The sequence below is a fragment of the Gymnogyps californianus genome, chromosome 5 (genome assembly GCF_018139145.2).
Source record: "Gymnogyps californianus isolate 813 chromosome 5, ASM1813914v2, whole genome shotgun sequence".
Classification (NCBI taxonomy): Eukaryota; Metazoa; Chordata; class Aves; order Accipitriformes; family Cathartidae; genus Gymnogyps; species Gymnogyps californianus.
This window is the reverse complement of record NC_059475.1, coordinates 63,784,668-63,808,991: the sequence shown is the minus strand read 5'-3', so window position 1 is coordinate 63,808,991 and position 24,324 is coordinate 63,784,668. Positions and strand designations below refer to the sequence as shown.

Here is a 24,324-nt window from a genome sequence, read left to right as displayed (position 1 = left end):
ATAAACACATTGCTTTGCTCAATTAGTTCTACACTTAAATAAATAAATAGTCACCTCATCCTTCCCCAAATAGCAAATTTCACCCAAAGACAGCAAACAGCTGGAAACACTTATGTTTTTAATTTTCTTATTGGATTGCTTTTAGGAGCAAAGTGTTTGTATTTCCAGTTCTCTTATACAGATCCTCTGTGGAAACATCACTGAACTCAGAGTCAATCTCTCATGGGGGGGAAAGACAATTATTTTGATATGTCCAATTTGTTATCAGATTGCAACAATAAAGTCTTATTTTTATGGATAAGCTGCAAGACTTCCATAATTTACTTGACTATTCTGACACTAAACATAGATAGAAAAGGGAAATAAATTATTCCAAAATAGCAACCTACATAACACAGACACTTGTGGATATATTTGAATAGTATGTCTCTTAGCAACTACTGCCAACCATTTCAGACTGTATATAAGCAGGCTTTAGAAATGAACTGTTACACTGTTAAGTACAGCATTTTATTAAAACATACAGGTGAAAGCCAGAAACACATCTATATTCAAAAAAACAAAAGCAAAAAGCAAGAAAACAAGAAAAAGCTTGAAAAATACCCATTTAAAAAACTATTATTTTTTCATACAGGCATTCTTACTGCCAAGAAACGCTTCATTAAAGTTCCTCAAATTTTAAAAAATCAAATTAATTTAGAGAGAGAGCCGATTTCAAAGACTGTCACACTTGTGTTGTCAGTGTCATGAAACACCAAACATGCTTAAAGTTCTTAAGTTTGAAACTGGTTTCCTATGTAAGTGATCTGTGGTCACAGATTCTTAGGATTTACTCTAGACACACAACAAATACAGTAAGAAGTGGAAGGACACCTCAGTTCCTACAGGCTAAACACAAACACTTATACACATGGAAATATATCTACTTGCATGTATATATAAGGCTCAACAGAACTTTTTATAGAAAAATTGACACACTGTGCATAGCAACATGTAAAAACGCATCACCTAACTGTGGCAAGAACTTACGAATTCTTAGAATTCTTTTGAACTCTTAATTGTCGTATCATACATTTTCAGATACGTAGGTTTTAAAATCTCCTATTTCCCTCTTTCAGTAGATACCATTCTTTCATTTAGTAGATTTAATAAAGACTAACAGGCTTAAAAAAAAAAAAAAAATTCCTTGTTTTAGACCCATTCTCCTGTGCCAAACTGTAATGGGTTTGAATGCCTTGAAAGGGCGTGAATGAGTGGGATGCCACCAGTCATGACCAAGTTCAGCAGCACACAACAGGAGCATCTAGGAATTATTTTCTCTAGATTTTGAAGTAGAACACAAGCATTCCTTCTAATGCAACCCTGCTATATCTAAAGAAAATAAAATCAGTCTGGAAAAACCTGTCAAGAGTGATTACCCCCCCTGCATATTCTTACATCTCCACCAGGCACTGGATGATCAGATTGGTGCACCCCCTTGTTCAAATCAGTATTTAGATGAACAAAAAGGAACCTCCATCATAGAGGTTTGATCCAGATGAAAACCGCTCTTATAGTTAGAAGATGGATGAAATAAAAACATAAGTATATCCCATTGCTTTTGTAGAGTGAAGAAGGTCTTGTGATATTAAGAAGGAAACTGAAGTTCCTTCTTTGAATCTTTGAATTTAAGGATAGAAATTGCTCTCTTTGCTACATTTTTCAGGTATTCTTCATACAAGTAACACACAAGGACAGTAAAAGCACTACTTTTATTGCCTTAGCACTACAGGGAAAAATAAAAGCTCCATGACAAAGAGGTGAGAGAAAGGTCTTCAGAAATGCTGAGTATCTCCTGCCACTTCTAGTTTGGCTTTTATTCAAGTCTCAGCCTGCAAGGAAACTCCCTTTTCTAACTAAGTAGGAATCTTTCTAAATTTCCCTGATTTCAAAAGCAAGCTACAGACAGCATTAAATATGAAGTTCTTTCTGACTTTGTGGTTATACAAAAATTCATGATGGGAACAGAAAACACAAGACAGGCCTATTGCTGAAAGCTGAAGACAAAAGTCGTATCTGTGGAGTTTCCTGGCTTATCCCAGAAAACATCTTCCTTGAGCCATTTCTGTTCTGGCATCTGTCAAGGCCTGGATGAAAACTCCTCAGTAGAGAAGACCAACTACTATAGTTTCAAGTGAAAAAACAAACTACACAAGAAGCCTAGCTTGTACACAAGGAGGAGACAGACGAAATACATGTAAAATACCTGGCTACCAGCTGACCAACTGACAGAGGCCATCTCTTCCATTTAACCATAACGATGGCAACCAAACTACAAAAATAAAGCTACCCATTCTTTGCCAATGTTGTTTATTATTGCCGCTACTTCTTATTCCATGTTTTTAATAGAGCTTGAACTTTATATGGCCTTTTGATTTACTTCCTCCCCGACCACTATAGCATCACTGTTTTCAGTACTGCACTGGGAATAGCTTTGTTAATGAACTTCTGCCCCTGTTGCCAGCTCTCCAGCAGAGACAGAAGGGAGAAATATTCTCCCCTTCCAACAGAAATATTTTAACAATATTAAGACACATTAAAATTTGCGTTTAAGTAGTCTCTCTAGATAGCAGCATTTTTAGACTACTTGATAGTAAACCTTTCATTTTTCAACAGTTACTGTTTCAGTTCCCTCTCATAACCAGTAAGTCAAATATTTTGATTAAGGTATCAAAACTGGAGCGGAACCAACTATTTTATATATCTATAGCAACAGAGACTGACATATAAACACACGCACATTTCCCCTACCTTCATAGCTTGAAAACTTTCATTGTATATGCTTGTTTAGCCTTTTTCTGTTGCAAGTAAAGTTACACTTTCAAATTCTAAACAAAATCTTTTTAAATAAATGTTTTTCAGAAGTAAAATGAAGCCTTAAAGAAAACAGATCAGCTTACCTGCAATACAAATTTCTGATCTATGTACTTTTTGGCAATGCTGGGCTGAAATTCTTGGCTTTCCAAAAATCGTATGAAAAACTCATATACAAGCTGCAAAAGAAAACAAAAATATCCCTGGTTTAAGTTTATGACTTGATTACTCTTTATATTTTTAAGTACTTCCCTAAATTCTTTTGCTAGAAAATAAAATACTTATTTTTCCACAGACCAAAAGGTTAAAAAAATGAAAAAGATTTTTCTCCTTTATCAAATTGCTACCTTAGAGTTACAATTAATTACATGAGCTTTTTAAGTTAGTTTTGCTTATTTAACTCCAGTCAAAGACATTTCATCACCAAGAACAGGCACTGCCATCTTGTAATGCTTGTTATCATCTTGTAAAGCTTCCTAGAGTAATTGGAAAGCACATTTAAACTGCCCTCTGAACTGCTGAAGTCACATCAAATACAGACATTACAATTCTGAAAGGGCTGGTGAAACAGTTGGAAAAATTTAAATTAAATTAGAAACTGCTTCGAGTAGCGTTCTACTACAACTTGAAACACAGAAGAAGAATACAAACCGGAATTTATTCAGAAGTTCCTAACTTACTGTAAAGATTAGCCTCAGGGCTGGTGAAAACCCGCTTACTTTCATGCGATTCCATCCCTGCCTAAACTATTCAGTGGGACAGCAACAGACTTTTCATTTCGTGGAGCAAAAGAAGAGTATAAAAATCAGGCAAAAGGGAAGTGAAATGAAACAAGGACTGCCGTGGCCTCCTAAGACAACAACCCTGACCTGTCACTGATCAGATGAGCTACCAGCTAGCAATTCTCTTTGCTGAACCTTTTCAAGAAGAGCAGCCATTGAAAACTTTTTCCTTTCTGACTTCAGTGAGTATGAATATTGATACTGAAAGGAGAAAGGAAGCTAAAAATTACATTTTAAAATAATTTTAAACTTTTCCATGCAAACACCAATATGCTGCAATACTGCTGCTGCTCCTTTATGTCAGTGTTCTCTGACTTCTAAAAGGAAGCAATAGGAAATCAAAAAGGGGGAGAGAGGTTTAGAAGTATGACATGGAAAAAGTGACAGCTTACGTAACTAGCATTAAATCATCAGGAAATCAATTCCATCAACTCCTGACAAATACTTCGGTGCATTTCTTCCTGACAATGGTAAATCATCCACTGGCTAAGAAAGTCCATCATTTCCATGTAAGTAATGACTTTTAAAACTACAGCACTAGTGTCAACGAACGTGAGATAACAGACATGTACCTGTGCTGTTTCCAAGCAGGTAGAACTGTTCAGAGCTGCGTTGAAGCTTTTAAGACTCATTTTTTGTGAAATTTAAATATAAATGAGGGATGAAACCTACATTTCAATAGATTCTAAATTTGAGAGCACAAAAGAGTGAAACAAACTGCTCACATGCAAGGATTGTACATGCAACTGTCAAATAAAATCCTCATTTCAAGCTGAGATCAACTGTGCTCCTTTGCTCACAGAAACTCCCAGACTCCACGAACTGTTACTCAGGCAAACTTCTTCTAAATTTACTAGTGGTAGAAGTCATCGTCCTGACTAACACAGACAGGATCTGCATCTATATTTTCTAGAAAGGAATTTATTGCATTAGCATCATTGATGCTTTCTCCAAAATTAGTTGATGTTCTTTGTTCAAAATACCTTATGTCGACACCTGAGGTACAGACAAAGGGATGATACACAGCAGTGAGCATGCATCCTGCTACAAACACCTGAAAGCAAACCTCAGCTCGGGGAGAGGAAGGAAGACTTAGATAGGGATGTAGCTTCTCATTCATTTTTCTGATCAGCTGCCAACACCTGCGTACTGTTGTATGAAAATTAACTACCCTCAGTAAAGCAAAACTGCTAGCAGTATCATCCCTACAATGCTCTTGCTGAGTTGCTGAAAAACACTTGTGCATCAGAGCAGTTTGGAAAGAAAATGATTTTTGAATGAACGAAGGAAAACAGGAATATGAGGGACACCACCAACACAATTTTGCAAGAAAGCTTTAACATTTTGCAAATTTCACAAAGTACTTTCCCGTCTTTGTAGGTACTATATTATAGCCATGAACAATATTAATAAATGTTAGTGTCTCACAGACTAGTTCTGATTCACAGGTTAAAAAAAAACTGAGAAAATTATCAGATTTATTAAGCAACGATAAACATTTCTTCCAAGATAAATGATCAAAAACCTGTAAATGTGGCCATGATGCCTCCAAGGTGGGCTCATCTTCTTCTGGATCAAATTCATTGCTGTCACTAGGTGGGAGAGTTCTGAAGATATTGCAAGATACCTGAAAAGTGAAAGAAAGACTGATGAGATCCGTTTTTCAAACAGGTACTAGATTTCAGGACTCTGTATGTCTACACCTACTCTATCCTCCATCACATAAGCAGTATTTCTTTTGCCTGCTGTCTGACAAAGTTCTTTAGCAACAGCACAGGTCTAAGGAACCTGTCACTTTACAAACCTGCTACCAGCCTTGGCTTTCCCTTCTCCAGGTCTTTTTGTTTCTTCTTTCCACTGATATCCCAGCATTACCCAGTCTGCCACCATTTCTGTCCACCACGTTCCAGATGAGCCCACCAACATGTAATTCCCAGTCCTGCTGGGCATCAACGGACTGAGAGCCATGACTGTTCAGCAGTTGCAGGAAATGCCATCAACATGCATTTACAAGTGTTTTCACACAACACTTGGTTATTTTCCTTTGCATAGGGAAAACATTAATGATATCTGCTTAAGGTCTCATCTGTCAGCACTTTTTAAGAGTTGCCAATGCTATTCACATATTATATGCCTGGACACCTGATGCCAAATACAGAACTTGGTACTAAATGCAAGCAACAAACAGTATTTGCTTGACACTTAGCCTACATTTTATTCCATGGTTGGTTCACTTTGCTTAATCTTATTTAGAGGTATTTTGCTGAGACCGCTTGGCTTTGTGAGGTTCACGCTATCAGCAAAGACTGAACTGGAGTGCTTTCCTGGGTTAATTATAGTGCTGAATGGAGTGTACAGCTTATTATGCAGCAAATCTGATAAACTGCAAACATGCTGTAGGGCCTTTTCTGCACTTTGAAGGTAAAGTTGTGCCTTCTTTGCACTCTGCTACTGCATTTGACCCATCTCTAAGCTGGTTAATCAAACAGCTGGGAAAAGCAGCATGTTATCTCCTAATCCCGTCTATACATGACCCCTTCATAGTAGTTGAGACAAACTAAGCTATTTAAGAAAAAAAACCTAGTATGTTCTTCAACATCCTCATTTATTTTTCCAGCTTTTCACTCCTGTAAATGTTTTAAAGTTAGTCTATAAGGCATATTTTCAATACGTTGGCAACTTAGTAAGAAAGGGCACTTTAAAGCCAAGAGTTTAAACACAATTCAGATACTGATAAAACCAGATTGAAATAGACAGAGTGAAATTTTAGAATCTGCAAGACAAACAGAACAGATTCAGGTACTGCATAAACAGAAAGATGAAACAACAGAAAACTGTAGAGAAGCACACGTGGTGCATACCAGTGAGGAATACTAACTGAACACAAGGGAAAGACAAAAGAAGAATACGTAAGGCAAACCAGTGAGCATAGAAAAAAAAAAAGAGGTCACGCGGGTTTCTGCTTGGACTTTTTCCTTCTTGCCACAAGAGGGTGCCTTTCACTACAGTTACGGCAAAAGATACTTTTACAGAAGCCTTCACCGTATATGTAAATCTCATGTTTTCAAGTCGCATGGCTTTCAAACTTAACAGATACAGCACTTATTATAGCCTGTGCTGATAGATACTGAACTCTACTTGCCCTGTACGCATACCTGCTGTCGTGGTTTGACCCCAGGCAGCAGCTAAGCACCACGCAGCCGCTCACCCCTCCCCTCTCCCAGTGGGATGGGGAGGAGGATTGGGGAAAAAAGTAAAACTCGTGGGTTGAGATAAAAACAGTTTAATAACTAAAGTAAAATAAAATATAATACTAGCTAAGAATAATAAAAATATAATAACAACAATAATTGTAATGAAAAGGAATATAACAAAAAAAAAAAAAAAAAGAGAAATAACACCCAAGAAAAGACAAGTGATGCACAATGCAATTGCTCACCACCCGCTGACCGATGCCTGAGCAGCGATCCCCCCTCCCGGCCAACTCCCCCCAGTTTATATACTGGGCATGATGTTCCATGGTATGGAATACCCTTTGGCTAGTTCAGGTCAGCTGCCCCGGCTGTGCTCCCTCCCAGCTTCTTGCACACCTGCTTGCTGGCAGAGCATGGGAAACTGAAAAATCCTTAACTTAAGATAAGTGCTACTTAGCAACAACTAAAACATCAGCATGTTATCAACATTATTCTCACACTAAATCCAAAACACAGCACTGTACCAGCTACTAAGAAGAAAAGTAACTGTGTCCCAGCCGAAACAGGACACCTGCCAAGTGATTACTAGCATTTATTAGGAGATGCTCTTTTTCTCCCTTCTCCATCTTCTTCCCCTGACTCATTCACTTCTCTTAAGAGCCCCTCCATGAAAAGACTTTTCTAGTCTCATGAGGAGTCAAATAACTATTCCAGGAATACACACATGTTATAGTTTGTCTTTCCTCAAGGATTCCTGAGCTCCTCCTTCTACTATCCCTGATATGAAAAAGCAGGGAGAGGAGGAAAGTGATCAGAATTAGCAGAACAGAGTTGCTTCTGTGTTAGAGCACAGGGCAAAAGAGGGTAGACAGCCCAAAGGATTCCCAGATAAAAAAGGGGAAATGTACCTATTGGTGCCTTGGATCCGAACATCTGGGATTCTGCAATACTTACTGAAGCATTTTTGGTTAATGCTTCACATTCAAAAATCCCAGCTTTCTCAGGATTTGGACCAAAATAGGGAACTAGCAAAACCAAAGGCATTCCGCAGCTATTTTTTTTTCTGCTTTAAACTTCATTTGAAACAAGAAAGACATTTTTCTGCAAATTTAACCATACATAAATTAATGAAACTTGTACCAACAGATCAGAGCAAACATAAGTATTCATCAGCTGTTGTGTTTAGAAACTGGAACAAATATTGAATTATGGCACAAGCAAAAGCTGCAAGGAAAAGTACATACTTTCAGAATGAAAAGCTAAACTAAGACAAATTCCTGTAAGATTTAAATTAAGTCAAACCAAGCCTCAAGCAGTTAGTGCCAGGGCCTTAACAGCATTACAGAAGTATGAAGGGTTCAGCAACAATTAGTTAAGTGCCAGCACTGACACCTGAATCTTCAGCTTGTAACAAAACCAGTATGATTTCTGGAGAGTGCCTATTAAAAAAAGGCCAGTCTCAAGGCAACTCAAAAGTATTTTTTTTGCATAAGAAAACTAACATGCAGGAGTAAATGCAATGAAAGTTAGAATATGGTCCTAGTATACAGTTTGCTCTCTTTAATTTTCCTTTTTTGCATTAGGAGTAAAGATAAGCTGTATGGAGCCAAAATGCAGATATTCTCCTGAGAAGAACACACAGAACAGGTTATCTTTAAGTGATTTCCCCAGGTTATCATGATTTTAAAAGATAATGTGTGCCATTACAGTTACATTAATCACCACAACACAGCATGATAGCTCATTTACATGCAGTGTCAATTTATAGCATGCTTATCTAAATCAGTAGCCTCTGGGTGGCTAATGTTTATAAGCCTCTAAGGGAGAACCGAAGGCAACAAGTTCTTCCATGCATGAACTGCCCAGCTGTACGTTAGAGACTCTGACAGCCACCACACAAAGATGGGAATACGCTACATCAAATCTGGAAAGAATAATTTTTCTCAGATAGGCATAAGGTCGCTATTTAGTATTTATCCCTGGGCCCAAGCAGCATGCCAAAATTCCTTCAGCTGGATAGCTGAATCATTCCTCTTCTGACCTCTGTTGGATCATCAAGCCAAAGGACATCCCTGCCAGCCTGCATATACGGTCCTTGATGATTCCTCTCCCGTAGCCAACACAAATGACTATTGATCAATAGTGACTTCCTTCTTCCACTGATTAGGAATGCCTCCAAGCCCACATGATATTTTTGTAAAGCAAACCAGAACTCTAATATTCTAGAAAGTTTTATCATGACAGATCTCCCCTATTGTGTCCTCAAAGACACCTGCACACTGTCCTCCATGACTGTCCCTTTCAGAAGCACACACCAAACTGGGTGTAGAAAAGTACATCACTGCTCCCCTGCTACGCAGAATTTGAACACCCAAGTGCCAGACACCAATTCAACAAATCAGTAAAATCTACCCATTGGCACTGAACCTAAAACTTCCAAGATCAAGCTGGAAATGCCAAAATGATAGATTTTTAAATTGGAGATGCCCAGAAACCTCTAAGCTCCATGTCAGTGTGTCAGTCAGGCACAACTCCAACCAGAAGCAAGACAAAAACTTTTCCAAGCAATTACAAGTCAATGTCAATTCATTAAAAACAAAAAAGAAGATAGGGAAGGCTGCTCTGATACCCCCACAAAGAATGATCTGCAAGTTCTGAACAAGAACCATCTGACGACCGGTACTTGGCAATGCAGAACTTCGAAACTATTAAAGTTTCTTAAAGAAACTATAGTTAAAAGTAATACGCTTCAAGAAAGCTTTGATTTTATTACCACATTTATATTTGAAATAACTTTTAGAAAAGAAAGTACTAAGAGGCTTAAGTCTGAAGTCAGGAATAAATGTTTTGAGAAGTCCTCTCTTTGTCCCTCACTGGAGCGCTATAAAAATGACGACGCTGTAACAGAAACACTTCACAAATTCCATTTCAGCTCGGCAGTCCTACTCTGTGGTGTTTGAAACAAAGATTTTTATCAGTAATAGTTTTCCTGAACAGAGCCTGAAATGAAAACAAACATACACGCAGGGAAGCTTAATATATTAGCTGTATAAAAACAGGATTAGTGAATACCGAATTAGCTCACAGGGAACACCTGTTCTTCTATTAGCAATATGTGGAACTACCCAAATAAAGCCCATGTACATATGAACTTGAAACTGGGTATCTCTGCACACACAATGTTTAAACTACTGTGCATATTAACAACATACAGTAACAATAAAATGTAATTAAGCCATAATGTGAAGCCATGCTAACTGGGAGACAACAATGGCCCCTGGAACAGACATTAAACTTGTCCTTCTCAAATATATCTGCATATGTGGGGTTTTTAATATTGTTTATGGATTTACAGATTTTAGAGCCTGAAGTGACTGCAGTCACTCAGCTATAATCTCTCTATATAACCCACTGAATTGTTCCCAGAAGTTTGACAAAAGTACATCTTACAAAAAGTAATATCTAATTGTATCTTAAAAGATTATAAATGATGCCACCAGCTCTCTTCTCCTGCAGTTTTACTACTAATTTAACTACAGCACTGCTTCTGACTTCAAGGTTGAATCTGCCTGATTCCCCATTGGTTCTCGTTAAACCACCAGATCTCTTCTACATCTGTATATATATTTGCATAGGCAGTATGTATCTATTTATATACAGGTATTTTTATATAGACATGAAACTTCTCAACCTCTGTGCTGCTAAATGGAAAGACAGAACTTCTGAACCCAGGCAGTTGAGGGTTTCTTTGTTTGTTTTTAATCCTGTGACTATTTTTGCTTCCTTTCTTTGAGCTCCCACCTGTGCACAACAAGTATACTGGGGTACGTATAAAATGCCAGACCATCTCCCTCTTTTTTTTCTGCATGTTGCTGTTTTAATTTATCAACATTCACTTCTTTGAACAGTGCACTGTACCAGAAACTCATATTAAGATACTCATGATAGTAACCCACAATGCTCAGGTCCTTTTCTGCACCACTGCTTGCCTGAATACAGTCTTTCAGGCTTAATATTATATGTCTTCTTTTTGCCCAGCAGCATTACTTTTGACTTGGCTGCATTAAAATGAACTACGTTGGACTGCGAACACAGTCAACAATCCAGATCACAGGGTGGAGGGAAAACAGTCCTTCTCATCTTTTGTTGACCTTTAAGTCTTCTAAAAATTCAATCAATAACTTGCACAAATTTAGCTCTAGATCAGGGCTCCTAAACTTGTTCGCTTACCGTCACCCACTTCAGCGGTGGTAGCAGCTTTCATCCATACAGATGAGCAAGCAGCAAAATTGAGATCCTTAGGCTATGCTTCTGTTGGCAGAGAAATGCAATAGGAGCAAGTGTGTAGAACAACAGAGCTGGTGCTCAGGTGCAACGTCCACACTATGTATGTTCGGAGGCAGGAGTTTCTTCCTAGTGATCACTTGCACTGAGGCCCATTAGCAAGTCGGAAAGCATTAGGTACACTCTCGGAGTAGTTGTTGTCCAAAAGGAACTGTATTTACAAACCCTAAGACTTCTCTATTACAAGCATCAAAGCGGAGTGAGAACAAATGGGAGATCCACTTCAAGAGCACACTCACAATCTGAGTGAGAAGTGCTAGCACAGACCCATCCCCAGGCAGCATCCCTGGGTACACCTTCTTGCTTCTAGAAACTGGAGCTCTGAAATTCCACTCTAGGTCACCTAGACCTGAACCATAACAGAGTACCCTACGAATAACAACCCTGTTCATTGCTATCTCCACGTAACTATGTTTTGAGATGATCCAGTGGAACAGTTATTTATTTAATGTGTGCCCAGCTAATTCCATACAATACAATCTAAAAAATCATAGCCGTAACTTAAGTATCTTGGACAAATTAAAGCACAGTACCAGCAGAAAGAGCCTCTCATCTCTAGAGCAGGCATCACAGCAAATGAAAGCCTGCTAATACATGAACTTGAACTCTAGACAGCATCACAAAACTCAGACTGTCTCAGACTCTAAACTGAAGAACAAAACAAAAGATTCAAAACCCAAGAAAACAATCCCCCAGAAGATTCACATTGTGCTTATCTACAGACACAATGCTCGAAACGTATGTAAGATGACACAGCCAAAATGCGGGGTGGGGGTGTACACTCTTTTAAAAAAAAAAAAAAAAATTAAAAAAAAAATAGCTGCAGTCAACACAAGTACTTCTTGGAACAAAAATGTTTTTCCCATTTATTTCTTTGCTTTAGACCTAGTCACTGTACTATTATGCAGATAAAGTCTGACGAATGAAACGCCTATGTAACCAACAGGAGGAATAATGGATACTGGTAAATGTAATTACATACTGTTGGGAAAAATTATTAGGGACAACTACTGCAAGAGGAGCTGCCTCCGACTGATTTTTTGAGAGGAGTACAGAACATCGGAACCTCTTCTTTTAATAAGCATTGTGTTTCTTGTACAAACTAGGTGTATAAAGAATGTGAATAATAAAAAGCATCTAACAGAGGAATTTGGAAATAATGGATAAAAGAAACCAAAGTTAGATTCTTTTCTTGCTTCTACAGAATTGATAACCCTCACATTAAAGGAACAAGAACAGAATTTAAATTATGATGTGATTTTTATCTATTTTTTTTAAACCTCGATAGCATGCTTGCTCCATCACAGCTGCACTTACATGACAACTTTTAATCAAAGTCCATTTTGGGGGGGTCAAAGGACATTGCATCTTCCTTTCAGCATTTCAGATGGTTTCAAAACAATCTGTTCAACTTCTACCAATTCAAGTTGAGCTTAAGATTAATTCCTAGTATTTTACAGAATTCCTGAAATTATATAAAATTCCTATTAGAAGAGAGACATTATTTATCAATTCTTGTAAGAGTATATGATTTCATTTATTTCCTTAAACTCAAAATTACATTCAGTACTACATTTTTAAATCTAATACAAGAACCAACAGGAACATAGGCACAGGGTTTTTGCTAAATCAAAAAGGTAAGACTGAATATAGGTAGAGTTGCATAAAAATCTCTATCCAAGAACATTTTAACATGGAAAACCCTAAACAGCATGAACATTTAGCAAGTAGGGTGTCATACTTAGTCATAAGCTATAGCTAAAGCTATAGAAAATAAAGAAATTCATAATGCCTATGAAGTCTAACAGCTAGAACGCTTCCTAAAAATAGGCTTCTTAACATGCTAAAAAAATCATGGCTTAACAAGATATTCTTTATGTTTAACAGGTTTGTCACAAACAAACTCCTGATCAGAGTCTGCCCTCACACCTGTTGAGACAAACCTGCAATAAAAGGAATGCAATCCCTCTAGATTGACGTTAGTAGAAAGAAGAAGAAACAAACAAACAAACAAACAAACAGAATCTGTCCTTTAAAATGCAATTTTTAGTATTTATTTGGGTATTCATTTAACCAAGTTTCTTTCACTGTGTTGCTCAACACAGCTTCTGAGCCACAAGACATCCAATATGATGTTTTGCTTTGGCTATAGAGATTAGAGTCTTATTTTACTTGATTCGTCATTACAGAAAAGATAGAGGCAACAACAGGAAGCCAAAGGCATTTCTGCACTTAAAAGAGAGGAGAACAAAGTAATACTATTCCATTCTAAAAGGTGTATCTCAAAAAAGTTTCATCAGCCATCTCTTATGGGCTGGCAACTATCCATGGATGTTGCATAAACATCATGGTAAACATCAGGGCTTGGGTTTACAATTTTTGAAGAAGCAAGTAGGAGAGCTCAAATGTTGCTCACCAACAAAGAGATTCATCTAGATTTCTCAGTTTAACAGCTTGTCAATTTTTCCCATCTGATTTTTTTAAATTAATCAGTTTCCTCAATCTATGTCTTAATACCCAGAAAACACAAAAAACTCTACTACATACACCCTTCAGGATACCACAGATAATAACAAACATTCATTTCATTCAACTACCATTGTTTAATCTACCAGTAAAATCAGCATCATTAGTTTAAGCCTCCACATTTTGCTCAGATAAGAACAAATTTTAGATTAAGTGTCCAATTATTGGCTCATAGAGTCATATTACTGGCATTTCCTTCTTAGCAGAGTGTGGTTTAATTGGCAAGGGCCTTTTTTCCTAAGGCCAGCCTAATTCTAAAAAATGTCATATGTCCTTCTGAACAACACATCAAACTGCAGGGGAAGCACACTGAGCAATACTCTCCTGAATAAATCCATCCAGCTTATGGCCATTAACACAAATCCCAACCACTCTTCCCATCAACTGATATTGATGACAGTGATGAGGCCACTGCAAGCTTGCTTTGGTGGCCATTAGTAAATTCAATTTTATTTCACTTTTTTAAATAACCAATAACATGCCAAACACTTCTGTATATACCAAGCTAAAGAGAGTGGTTTAAAGAAGCGGACATGCACACAGGTTGACAAATAGCCAGGCGATTTCACATTTAGCTATATACAACATCATATCACATGCTCAAGAGAACAAGATAAGAACATGTGACATCACGATTAGAGATTAAGGTTTTAATGGCATGAATTTAGGATGACTGGCAGTAAAAATATCCAGGAGCTGTTATGCTGGCTACCACAAGTGACTGTTTTTTCAAACCCTTACGTCATAACACCACCACTTTTTAGAAGTAATTAAAAATATCAGAGTTTCTGAAGAATTTTACAGGCAACCTTTTTCTATCCTAGTATCTGTAAAGCCAAACTCCTTTTGGGTCATGAACAGAGAACACTAGTACACGCATACATTATAAACCTTTAAAACAAAAAAAGGTTCTTCCACAAATATCACTTTTTTGGACATTTTAGATAATTAAGATAAGAAAGCACTTTAGCCATTGATCCTTCTTTATAAAATTAGTAACTTCTTAAATATCAGCTTCAGACTGGTGCATGTTTTTTTCTGCTCTTACATGATGCCAAAACTCACAGAACAGCTTCTTTCTTTTTCACCTGTTTACAACACCTCGCTTCACCTCCAAATCACAGTAGCCCAAAGGGCCAAGTAGGAAATATTAATTCCTGGATTCATAAACACTAAATGTAACAGGGAGGAGACCTTCCAAAGGGACAAAGAACACTTGTGCTCCATTTTGATCAGTTTTAAGATACTGTTTCAATCAAAACACTCCCATGACAATTGTGGCAGGCAGTCAATGGGGACGCTAATTTGGTCAGGACGTAGATGCTGCTGTTTTCTTCACTATCATGACAGGTCAGAGATTATCAACTTGACAGCTCCTTTGTGAACACAGTTGGAGACCTAGATGAAAATCCTCAAAAGTAGATAAAGGTGGCAGTTGAATTCATGAAGCCAACTGTGTACAGTTAAGTCTGTCTCAGTATAGGATTATGAGCACAATTCTGCTTGAAACAAGAATATGCACTTACTGCAAAGAACAAGTTACACCAAACGTAACACTTCAGCACGAAATGACTAATGCCATCTCTTCACCAGGCAATATGTGCTGAAAACTTATTTTGTATAATATTAGAAGTCCTACCTTTCCCTCTAGGGCCTGTATAACTGTACTCAAAGTGATGGAGATGTCTTGCTTTTATAGGCAAAGACCAGGAGGAAAAATAGCATTTTTACCAGATAGCCTACCTGTAAAATACAAAATACCTGCAACCCACAAAAGTCCTGATGATGTGGCTAGTAGAAACACTGCATTAGCATTTGTTGGGATGATCAACAGAAAGCATTCATGCATTTGCCATGGATTCACTCACATGAATTCAATACCAGAGCACAGCATCCTGCTCACGTGGTATACAACCACCAAAGTGTTTTTCCAAGAGCACATGCACCAAGAACACTGCTGGTTGCGACAGGCACAATTAGGGGACTCCAGCTTTCCAATAGCTTACACCTTCATCAAAGCGCAGGTGTCTGTTGCAGGCTAGAGTTTCTTACAAAACTTAATTATTACAACTTTCTCAGGAAATTCTTTAGGAAAAAACATGTCCACTTCCCTAACTACTTAGGCATCTTTTCATTTGTAAAAAATCCACGTTTGGGCAGTCAGGGCCCACTGAGTAGCCAAATACAGGACTCGAGAATATTCTCAGTCCTCCCCTGCTTAAGTACCCTGGCACTGAAGAGAAAACGTAGCTTGAGTTCAGCACTGGAGCCCAAATGCAAGGCAGAAGAAAGTAAGATGAAGAAGGGCATGATGCAATGAAAGGATCAGGGGAATACTGGAGAAAAGAAGATAGAACAGTTTTCCATCAAAAATGAGCTAAGCTGAAACTGGAATTCCTGAAGCTCCATTAGCAAATACCTGTGAAATCCACTGGAAAAATTCACGCTGTACCTTTACTTCCAGTGACTCCTCCATATCATAGTCACAGACTATATTTAAGAAAATTATTTAAAACCATGCTTTTCAAACTGTTTAGGCAATGCATCATTTCCTTAAGATAAAAACTGTTTTGTGAATCAACTTAAGTGACTGCAGGGACAGTAGGACACGCTAGCAAAGGGGTTTTGCATCTCTTCTACAGTTGAAGTTCAGATTGCTTCATAGGTCATGATTTATGATTCAAATTGAACTTTATGAGCAGTTACAGATCAAATTCTTCTTGTTTCTTGGGGCCCAACCTAAAACAACACTAACTTGCAGAGTCTTTATTCCACAAATGTTGCTGCAGTAAACAACTATAACCAAAGTCAATGCAAGAATACAACCTCAATAACAGAAACGCTAAAAAAAAAAAAACCAAAAACAAATTCTCCCAGGAGGTGAGTTTGGAGGCATCTTCTACATACAGAAAAAGTACCCAATTTTATTGAAGTTACCTGTGCATCAGTGTCCTGTCTATACAAAGGGTATGATATAATTTGTTCATCACAAGGGGTACAAGTAAGATTAAACTAACGCTTGCAAACCGCTTAGATACTACAGTGCAGCACCAGCAGAAGAATTCAGCAAAGAACTAGTAATTCTGTATTCAGACCGGTATTTGAATGGTGCCTTAGATCACATGCTGAACAAATAACACAACAGACTGAAAAGCAGTTCATTCAGAAGATTGGTCCAGTACAGAAGTGAGAAAGGGAGGGTGAGGGAGAAGGGGAAGAATCTATCACACAATTAAAGGCTTTCTGACAATGCATACACACAGAGAAGTCATATTAAGATTTTTCCATACGCCCTTAATTCTGGTTTTTTTCCTTCACTATTAACTGCTTGATGCTTCTGTCACAATTTACAGCTATTTTTAAATATTACAGACAAGCAACACAGCATGTATCTGTGTGTCAGAAAAGAAATAAGGAACATATATAATGCAATGTAAAATCTATTCATGTTTTTCTTCTTACAGCACATAGCCAGTGGATTCCATGATCACACAGTACCATTAGGAAACCAACATCACCAAATCTATATTTAACTAATTGCCTTCTCATTTAGATAACAGGTTATAAGGGTTCCGTAGGGTAGTACAGAATAAACGTTTTAAAGCAGTGATTGATTTTGCCGATTGCTACGAACGTTCTTCACCATATAGCTAGCATCTGGTACTGTTTCCATTTTTACACTGAAAACACTATTATTTGACAATTTATATATACACAAGGTATGGCTTTATTGTTGAGTAACCTTGCTCACTCTAACGGCAGCTGCTATGAATCCACATAATACAACCAGGAAATTTTCACACTGACCCTATACAACATTTTTAGCATTTATTATTTAGAAATCATTATCCATGCATACTTTAAGCTACCTCTGCCTGAAGTACACACTCAAGAGCTTGGATAAAGTTCAAAGAAAGATAAGAAACTTGCAAAAATTATTCCATTATTTATACTGGGTGGGGAGAGGGAGGGTAGGTGGAGGGAAATGTGAGGGACTCTGATTTTATGGCTGCTGGCTTTCTCCATCAGGAAACAATCCAGGTTTCCTTTCATACATTTGTGACACTATAATAACCATCATCTGCTTGACTTTAATTAAGCATATATAAAAATTAATATTTTTGTCTTTGGAGAATTATCCCCAAGTGATGTCTAGTAGAAAATACAAACCAAAGGCCTCATTTAATCCACCTACTCCAGGGTTCAATTTCGCCCACAATGTGTAACTGGAATTGCAAGTGGATTCAAAGAGACCATGAGAAAGAAGGAACTCACCATTCTAACTACTTCAGGGTAAGTCTGCTCTGTCAAACAGCCTCTGCTTATTGTAATGTAGTCCACCAGTTCATTAAGAGTGGAGCGCTTGTATTCTTTCATTTTAAGGTCTGAAAGCGTGTCCATGAAGTCAAAAATGACACAGCACTGTTGAAGTTTCTTTAGGAACAGTTCAGGCTGCTCTGAAGATGGAACGTCTATGAAACAAGAAAGGAAATCTTTGTGAGTCTGGCATCTTATTATACAAAACAGGATTTCTTTTTGAAGATCAATTTCAAAGGAAAGCAGCATTCATACAATTTTTGTAAAACAGAGCTCAGATTAACAAACGAACCCCTTATAGGAACTGTATCACTATTGTGTATTTGAGATCTTGAACAACATGTCGTAGAAGTAATTTAATCATCACCTGCTATTAAGAAAATAAAGTTCACCAAAAAAGTCCAGGCTTAAGTGGAGAACGCAAACACAACAGCATTCAAGATTTAATTCTAAGATATACCACTACTTTCACTGGAGGCTGACATTCACCATCGTTAACTTACACTCCAAAGAAGGATGACAGAATTGTCAAACAGACCAGGCTTGATTAATTTATATTTCTAAAAACACTGTGTCATTTATAACTCTATATGAATATACATGAATATGTATATGAATACACAGCAAGACTATAATTCTGCAAACAAGTTTTCAGATTCAATTATCCCCATGTTGACACTTTCCATAGCAAAATCAATTTTACTGGAACACAGTGAGGATTTTTTGCTGTACTATGAACACACAACATGCATCAATAGGGAAATCTTCACACAAAATAATAGTATGTGCTTGACCAATAAAGTAAGCAGAATGTACTACTTACTATTTTTGCTGTTTTCTTAATTCTCAGCAGATAAAAGACTTAATAAAATAATAAAAGGAATGTCAACTTCTTAGTGGTTTGTTAGTTTACCAACTGTATCAAAAGAGTACACAGAAAGCTTAGTTTATCTGATGTTCCTGTACAGAAGAGGGTAACAATAGCAGAAAGTTGCAGAAATGAAATATGCATTTTTACTCTGAAAGTATGCCCTCAGACTAGAGGGCACTTCACTTCCTTTGATCACTTTTTTTTTTAAAAAGGCACAACTGCTCTGTCAACACCAGAATCCAGCAAATGAACTTCCAAGCAATAACGCAACATGCAAATGAAAAATTTTGCTGATTTCAACTAGAAAAATTTTAATAGTAAAATACTGATGTTTATTTGTTAAAACCTGGACATAGTTGTAAAAAGCCAACCTAAGATGAAACATATCATTAAGACACAAGAGTATGTCAAGTCAAGGTATACGTGACAAACACTGGAAGCTGTTAGTTGTATAGTAGTTTTAAGGACAAAGTACCATGAATCTGTTTTAATTAAAACCATGTACACAACAGTCACTAGTTTCAAGTTCAAAAGACCTACGAAATATTACAAGGTCACAGTATACAGCTACACAGTTTTTAAAAGTACGGATAGAGATGCAAGGACCCCAAGGCACTTCACATCAACTCTCTGCACTGCTTAATCACTGAAAAGAATAAATATGGATTGCAGTACAAATAAAGACGCTACATGCTTCCTGACCTGACATGGTAAAGCACAACAGTTCACTTAACCTTCTTCCACTTACAGCACTGCAGTAGTGACAGGATTCAACAGGTTAGCAAACTGTATCGCGCAAAGAACAACCAAGATCTCTGCAATGTTCAATTGACGATACCAGGCAGCACGCACCAATCTCATATTCATTAGGCTTGGGTAAGCTCTACAACAGCTGTGTCCAAAGGAAATTAAGGGTGGGGGGAAAAGTGGTATAGTTATGACACCACACTTCATATTATCATAATTGTTCACCCCACGTTCCCACAGGCTATATTCATCTGTGGCACAGAAGATGCAAGAAACATGGTCCCGCAGAACTCCAACAAGAAGAGCTATGCGGGAGAAGAATCCCCCCAAACACCTCTGCAAAAACTGAAGGTCCCAAAACCAGGTCACCGTAACGCTGTTCCACTGGCCAGGTCTCTCACACACGTTCAAATGCCTCATAGCAGGCAGTGCTGAAACCTAAGATAAGCCAAGGAGTCAGAGAAAGTCATTAGCCCTCACCCATTACAAAAAAGATCACTTCTATGAGCGACCTTTCTAAGGTTACAGTCTCACAGGAGATAAAGGGCCTGGGGAAGCAAAGTACTTGTGACTGTTCTCTTCATTACCTGCCTTCAAATAATACAAAAAAGGAGAATGGACTTCAGAATTCACTGTTACTAGTAAGCAGGCAACAATTAATTAATTAACAATTTCTTCCAAAAGACAGACTGTAAATACAAGCTGAAAAAAAGAAAAAAGAAAAGAGAAAAAAAAAAAAAAGAGATAAAAGTGCAATTGGTTACTTTTCAAGAGTATTACGTTTAATTCCAACTTCCACTCTGTACCAGGTTTGCATGGCAAGGTTTTGGTAGCAGGGGGGCTACAGGGGGGGCTTCTGTGAGAAGCTGCTAGAAGCTTCCCCTGTGTCTGATAGAGCCAATGCCAGCCGGTTCCAAGATGGACCTGCCGCTGGCCAAGGCCCAGCCCATCAGCGACGGTGGTAGCGCCTCTGGGATAACAGATTTATGAAGGGGAAAAGAAGTTACAGGGGAGTAGCAGTTGCATCGAGAGAGAGGAGTGAGAAGATGTGAGAGGAACAACTCCGCAGACACCAAGGTCAGTGAAGAAGGAGGGGGAGGAGGTGCTCCAGGCGCCGGAGCAGAGATTCCCCTGCAGCCCGTGCTGAAGACCATGGTGAGGCAGGCTGTCCCCCTGCAGCCCATGGAGGTCCACAGTGGAGCAGATATCCACCTGCAGCCCGTGGAGGACCCCACGCCAGAGCAGGTGGATGCCCAAAGGAGGCTGTGACCCTGTGGGAAGCCCACGCTGGAGCAGGTTTGCTGGCAGGACTTGTGACCCCGTGGAAGGGACCCACGCTGGAGCAGTCTGTTCCTGAAGGACTGCACCCCATGGAAGGGACCCACGCTGGAGCAGTCTGTTCCTGAAGGACTGCACCCCATGGAAGGGACCCACGCTGGAGCAGTTTGTGAAGAACTGCAGCCTGTGGTAAGGACTCACGTTGGAGCAGTTCGTGGAGGACTGTCTCCCGTGGGAGGGACCCCACGCTGGAGCAGGGGAAGAGTGTGAGGAGTCCTCCCCCTGAGGAGGAAGGAGCGGCAGAGACAACGTGTGATGAACTGACCACAACCCCCCCTCCCCGTCCCCCTGTGCTGCTCGGGGGGAGGAGGTAGAGAAAAATCCGGAGAAAAGTTGAGCCTGGGAAGAAGGGAGGGGTGGGGGGAAGGTGTTTTTAAGATTTGGTTTTATTTCTCGTTATCCTACTCTGATTTGATTGGTAATAAATTAAATTAATTTTTCCCCAAGTCGAGTCTGTTTTGCCTGTGATGGTAACTGGTGAGTGATCTCCCTGTCCTTATCTCGACCCACAAGCCTTTTGTTCTATTTCCTCTCCCCTGTCCAGCTGAGGAGGGGGAGTGATAGAGCGGCTTTGGCGGGCACCTGGCGTCCAGCCAGGTCAACCCACCACACACTCTTTCTTATGCTATCTATAATCTCCCATAGAACTTGAAAACATGTAAGTGGTATCAATAAAATCTATGATGTGACATGAACATAATGGGTTTTTGGTTGCATTGTTCTACATGGCTTGCACAGATTTACACTGACCAACAAGGATATCCTAGTCAAAGAAAAACACAGGCTGAAATCAAATTGGAATCCATTAAGATACAATTCAGCGCAAGTTATAACCAGACTCAAATGACTCAAGATTACACTCATTTTAAGGTAGGGTCGGTATTAAACAAAAATTTAAAAATTACTAAAGCATTAAAATAACTAATAAAATTTTTTCTTTTTTCCTCCAGATAAGTATCTGGAGGTGTGGGAACAAAACGAAAAATATAATTAAGTTCTTCTCAAGAAAAACCACTCTGGAACACTACATGAATTTCATGCCAGCACTACTACGTCAACGAGCCATGCAAACTACAGGGGCAAACTAAAAAACCAAAAAACAAGAAAACACACCAAAAAACCCACAAACAAACAAACAAACAAACAACAAAAAAACCCCCAAGGCGCCATGAAATAAAATCCCAAAACCCAATTGTTCTGGTCATATCTGCTTTTCTTTATTAAGCAAGTCGCCATTCACACTACAAAATAAAACTGCAAGAAGTTTCATGCAATAATATTTCTTATTGTTCTCAGGAATTTGGGGTGCCTTGAGAACTGGGTAACACCTAATGCCTAGTTTTTTTCTGCTTGGAAACAGGAAGAGTATATGAGAGTAAATTTTAGGGGGTCCTAATATGCACAGCACAAGAAAAGGGCAGCAGAAATCAATAAAATCAGTATTCCGTGCTCCCAACCTTCCCACAGAGACCATGCCATTAGTTGGTTTTGGGTTGGGTTTTTTTGTTTGGTTTTGGGGTTTTCTGTTTTTTGGTGTTTTCCTTAATCCTCTAAATGCCTTTTTCACAGCTGTACAAACCTTTCCGAAAGATCACCAAGAATGGACTTCCCCAGCCATCCTCATGCCACCATTCGGAGCAGGCAGCGCACTGGTACTTGGTGTACAGACCCTATTGAGCTCCACAGCAGAGCTGAATTCCTTAATGCAATGACTTGAAATGAAACATGCAGTTCATTACAGATGTTCACAGTTAGTTGATGAAAAACAGCAAATAATTTTCTTCTCAGCAGACATACTCAGAGCTTTCAATGAATTCTGCAACATTTTACTCTCGTGCTAACATGCAGCCAAACATTTAGGCCCCCAAATTTAACAACCTTCAATACTACCATTGTATCCACTTCCAGTTGAAAGAACTGAAAATTGAGCAATTGCTCTAATAAATCTGTGTAAATACCTGTAATACTTTAATAATCTATAAAATAAAATCAAAATGAAACTACTAAGTGGCATGTGTGATTTATGTCCAATGCACAGGAGAGTATACATTTATTAAAATCAAAATTTAAAGAAAGATAAACTTCCGTCTGGATGACTGTGAGAACTGTCCTCATTTTCAGAAGGTCTTTGCTACGAGTTAATTTTCAGGCTTGTCAGTTTTCTCTTTAGCCATTTAAAACTCTACAGAGCTTTTGCAATACACTGAGTATTCACAGATTCAAAGGAAATTGGCTTGGTGCAAGCAAGTACTAATACGTCTGTACAATGATAATCAAGACAGAATCAGAGCCTTTAACAAAATCAAGTGTTTTATAAAGTTATCAGAAAAATTGACAGAAAGTACTGTAATGTTTTTTTAGACATGGACCAACGATTTTTACTACAAGGGCTGAAACACTAATTCTAAAATGGCCAAAGCAATTCAGTTTCTCTCTTAATAGCCTTTTTCCAAAATAATCCTAATCCAACCAGCCCATCCCTTCTCATCAGTCATCTCTGCAGTCTCTGCCTTCTGCATCCTTTCATCAAATAAAGACATAAAAATCTGATAGCTACTTTTACTGCAAGTCTCTAACATATATAAAAATATTCATGTTTATACTACATTCATATTTTAATTAAAGTAATTTACAAGTAACCAGTTTTGGATCATAGAAAACTAAAACTATGCATCAGACCAGCAAAATTCAATCCAGAGAACTGAGCTATGGTTCTCCTCTCAGTGGTAGTGAAAAGCCAAGAAGGGGGAGATACTGAACACCTGCATCAGTTCCCTGATCCACTTCAGCCTGTAGTTTTGCAATGAAGGGTATAATGCTGGGAAGTGAAGAAGTGAAGATGGGGGGAGGGATTGAGCTGCTTAAGCCAGCACGGCAACTGTAAGGAAAAGTCATGGGATTGCAGATGCAAGACAGTATAGGACCTACTATTAGAATAAAACAAGACAAATGATGCAGATTACATATAAAATATTAAGCAAAACTAGGATATGCTCACACATGCTACCTGGCACCCACATATGTACTATCAGAACATTTATTAAGAATTAAAATCAAAATGCCCTCAGAATAACTATTGCTTCCAGTACATACATTACTGTTATTAATTAGCTTGATGATGACGTTTGCAGAAAGAACTAGCATCATCTTCTTGTACGTTAGTAAAAGCAAACAACACTATGTTAAGCATGAAAAATAAAAACATGTACTAAAACTGAAGTATGTCCAGAATGGGGGACAGAGAGATTAATAGTAACTTTTTTACTCAAATTAAGAACTTTCTTATCATTTCCCAACATCTGAGAACTATGTATTCACTTGCCTCCGCCCACCAAGATTGTTTTCTATATTC

At 38.3% G+C, this 24,324-nt stretch overlaps 1 protein-coding gene across 3 annotated transcripts in view; it reads right to left on the bottom strand.

Annotated features, from left to right (window-relative positions):
• Window positions 1-24,324, bottom strand: part of PPP2R5E (protein phosphatase 2 regulatory subunit B'epsilon) — a 75,887-nt gene that overhangs the window by 13,424 nt on the left and 38,139 nt on the right. For all 3 annotated transcript variants that reach the window (XM_050898494.1, XM_050898492.1, XM_050898493.1), the window contains exons 3-5: window positions 17,975-18,171; window positions 5,161-5,262; window positions 2,940-3,032 (exon numbers count right to left, since the gene is read on the bottom strand). In XM_050898494.1, the coding sequence (XP_050754451.1) occupies window positions 2,940-3,032; window positions 5,161-5,262; window positions 17,975-18,171 (392 nt within the window). The remainder of the gene's footprint in view (window positions 1-2,939; window positions 3,033-5,160; window positions 5,263-17,974; window positions 18,172-24,324) is intronic.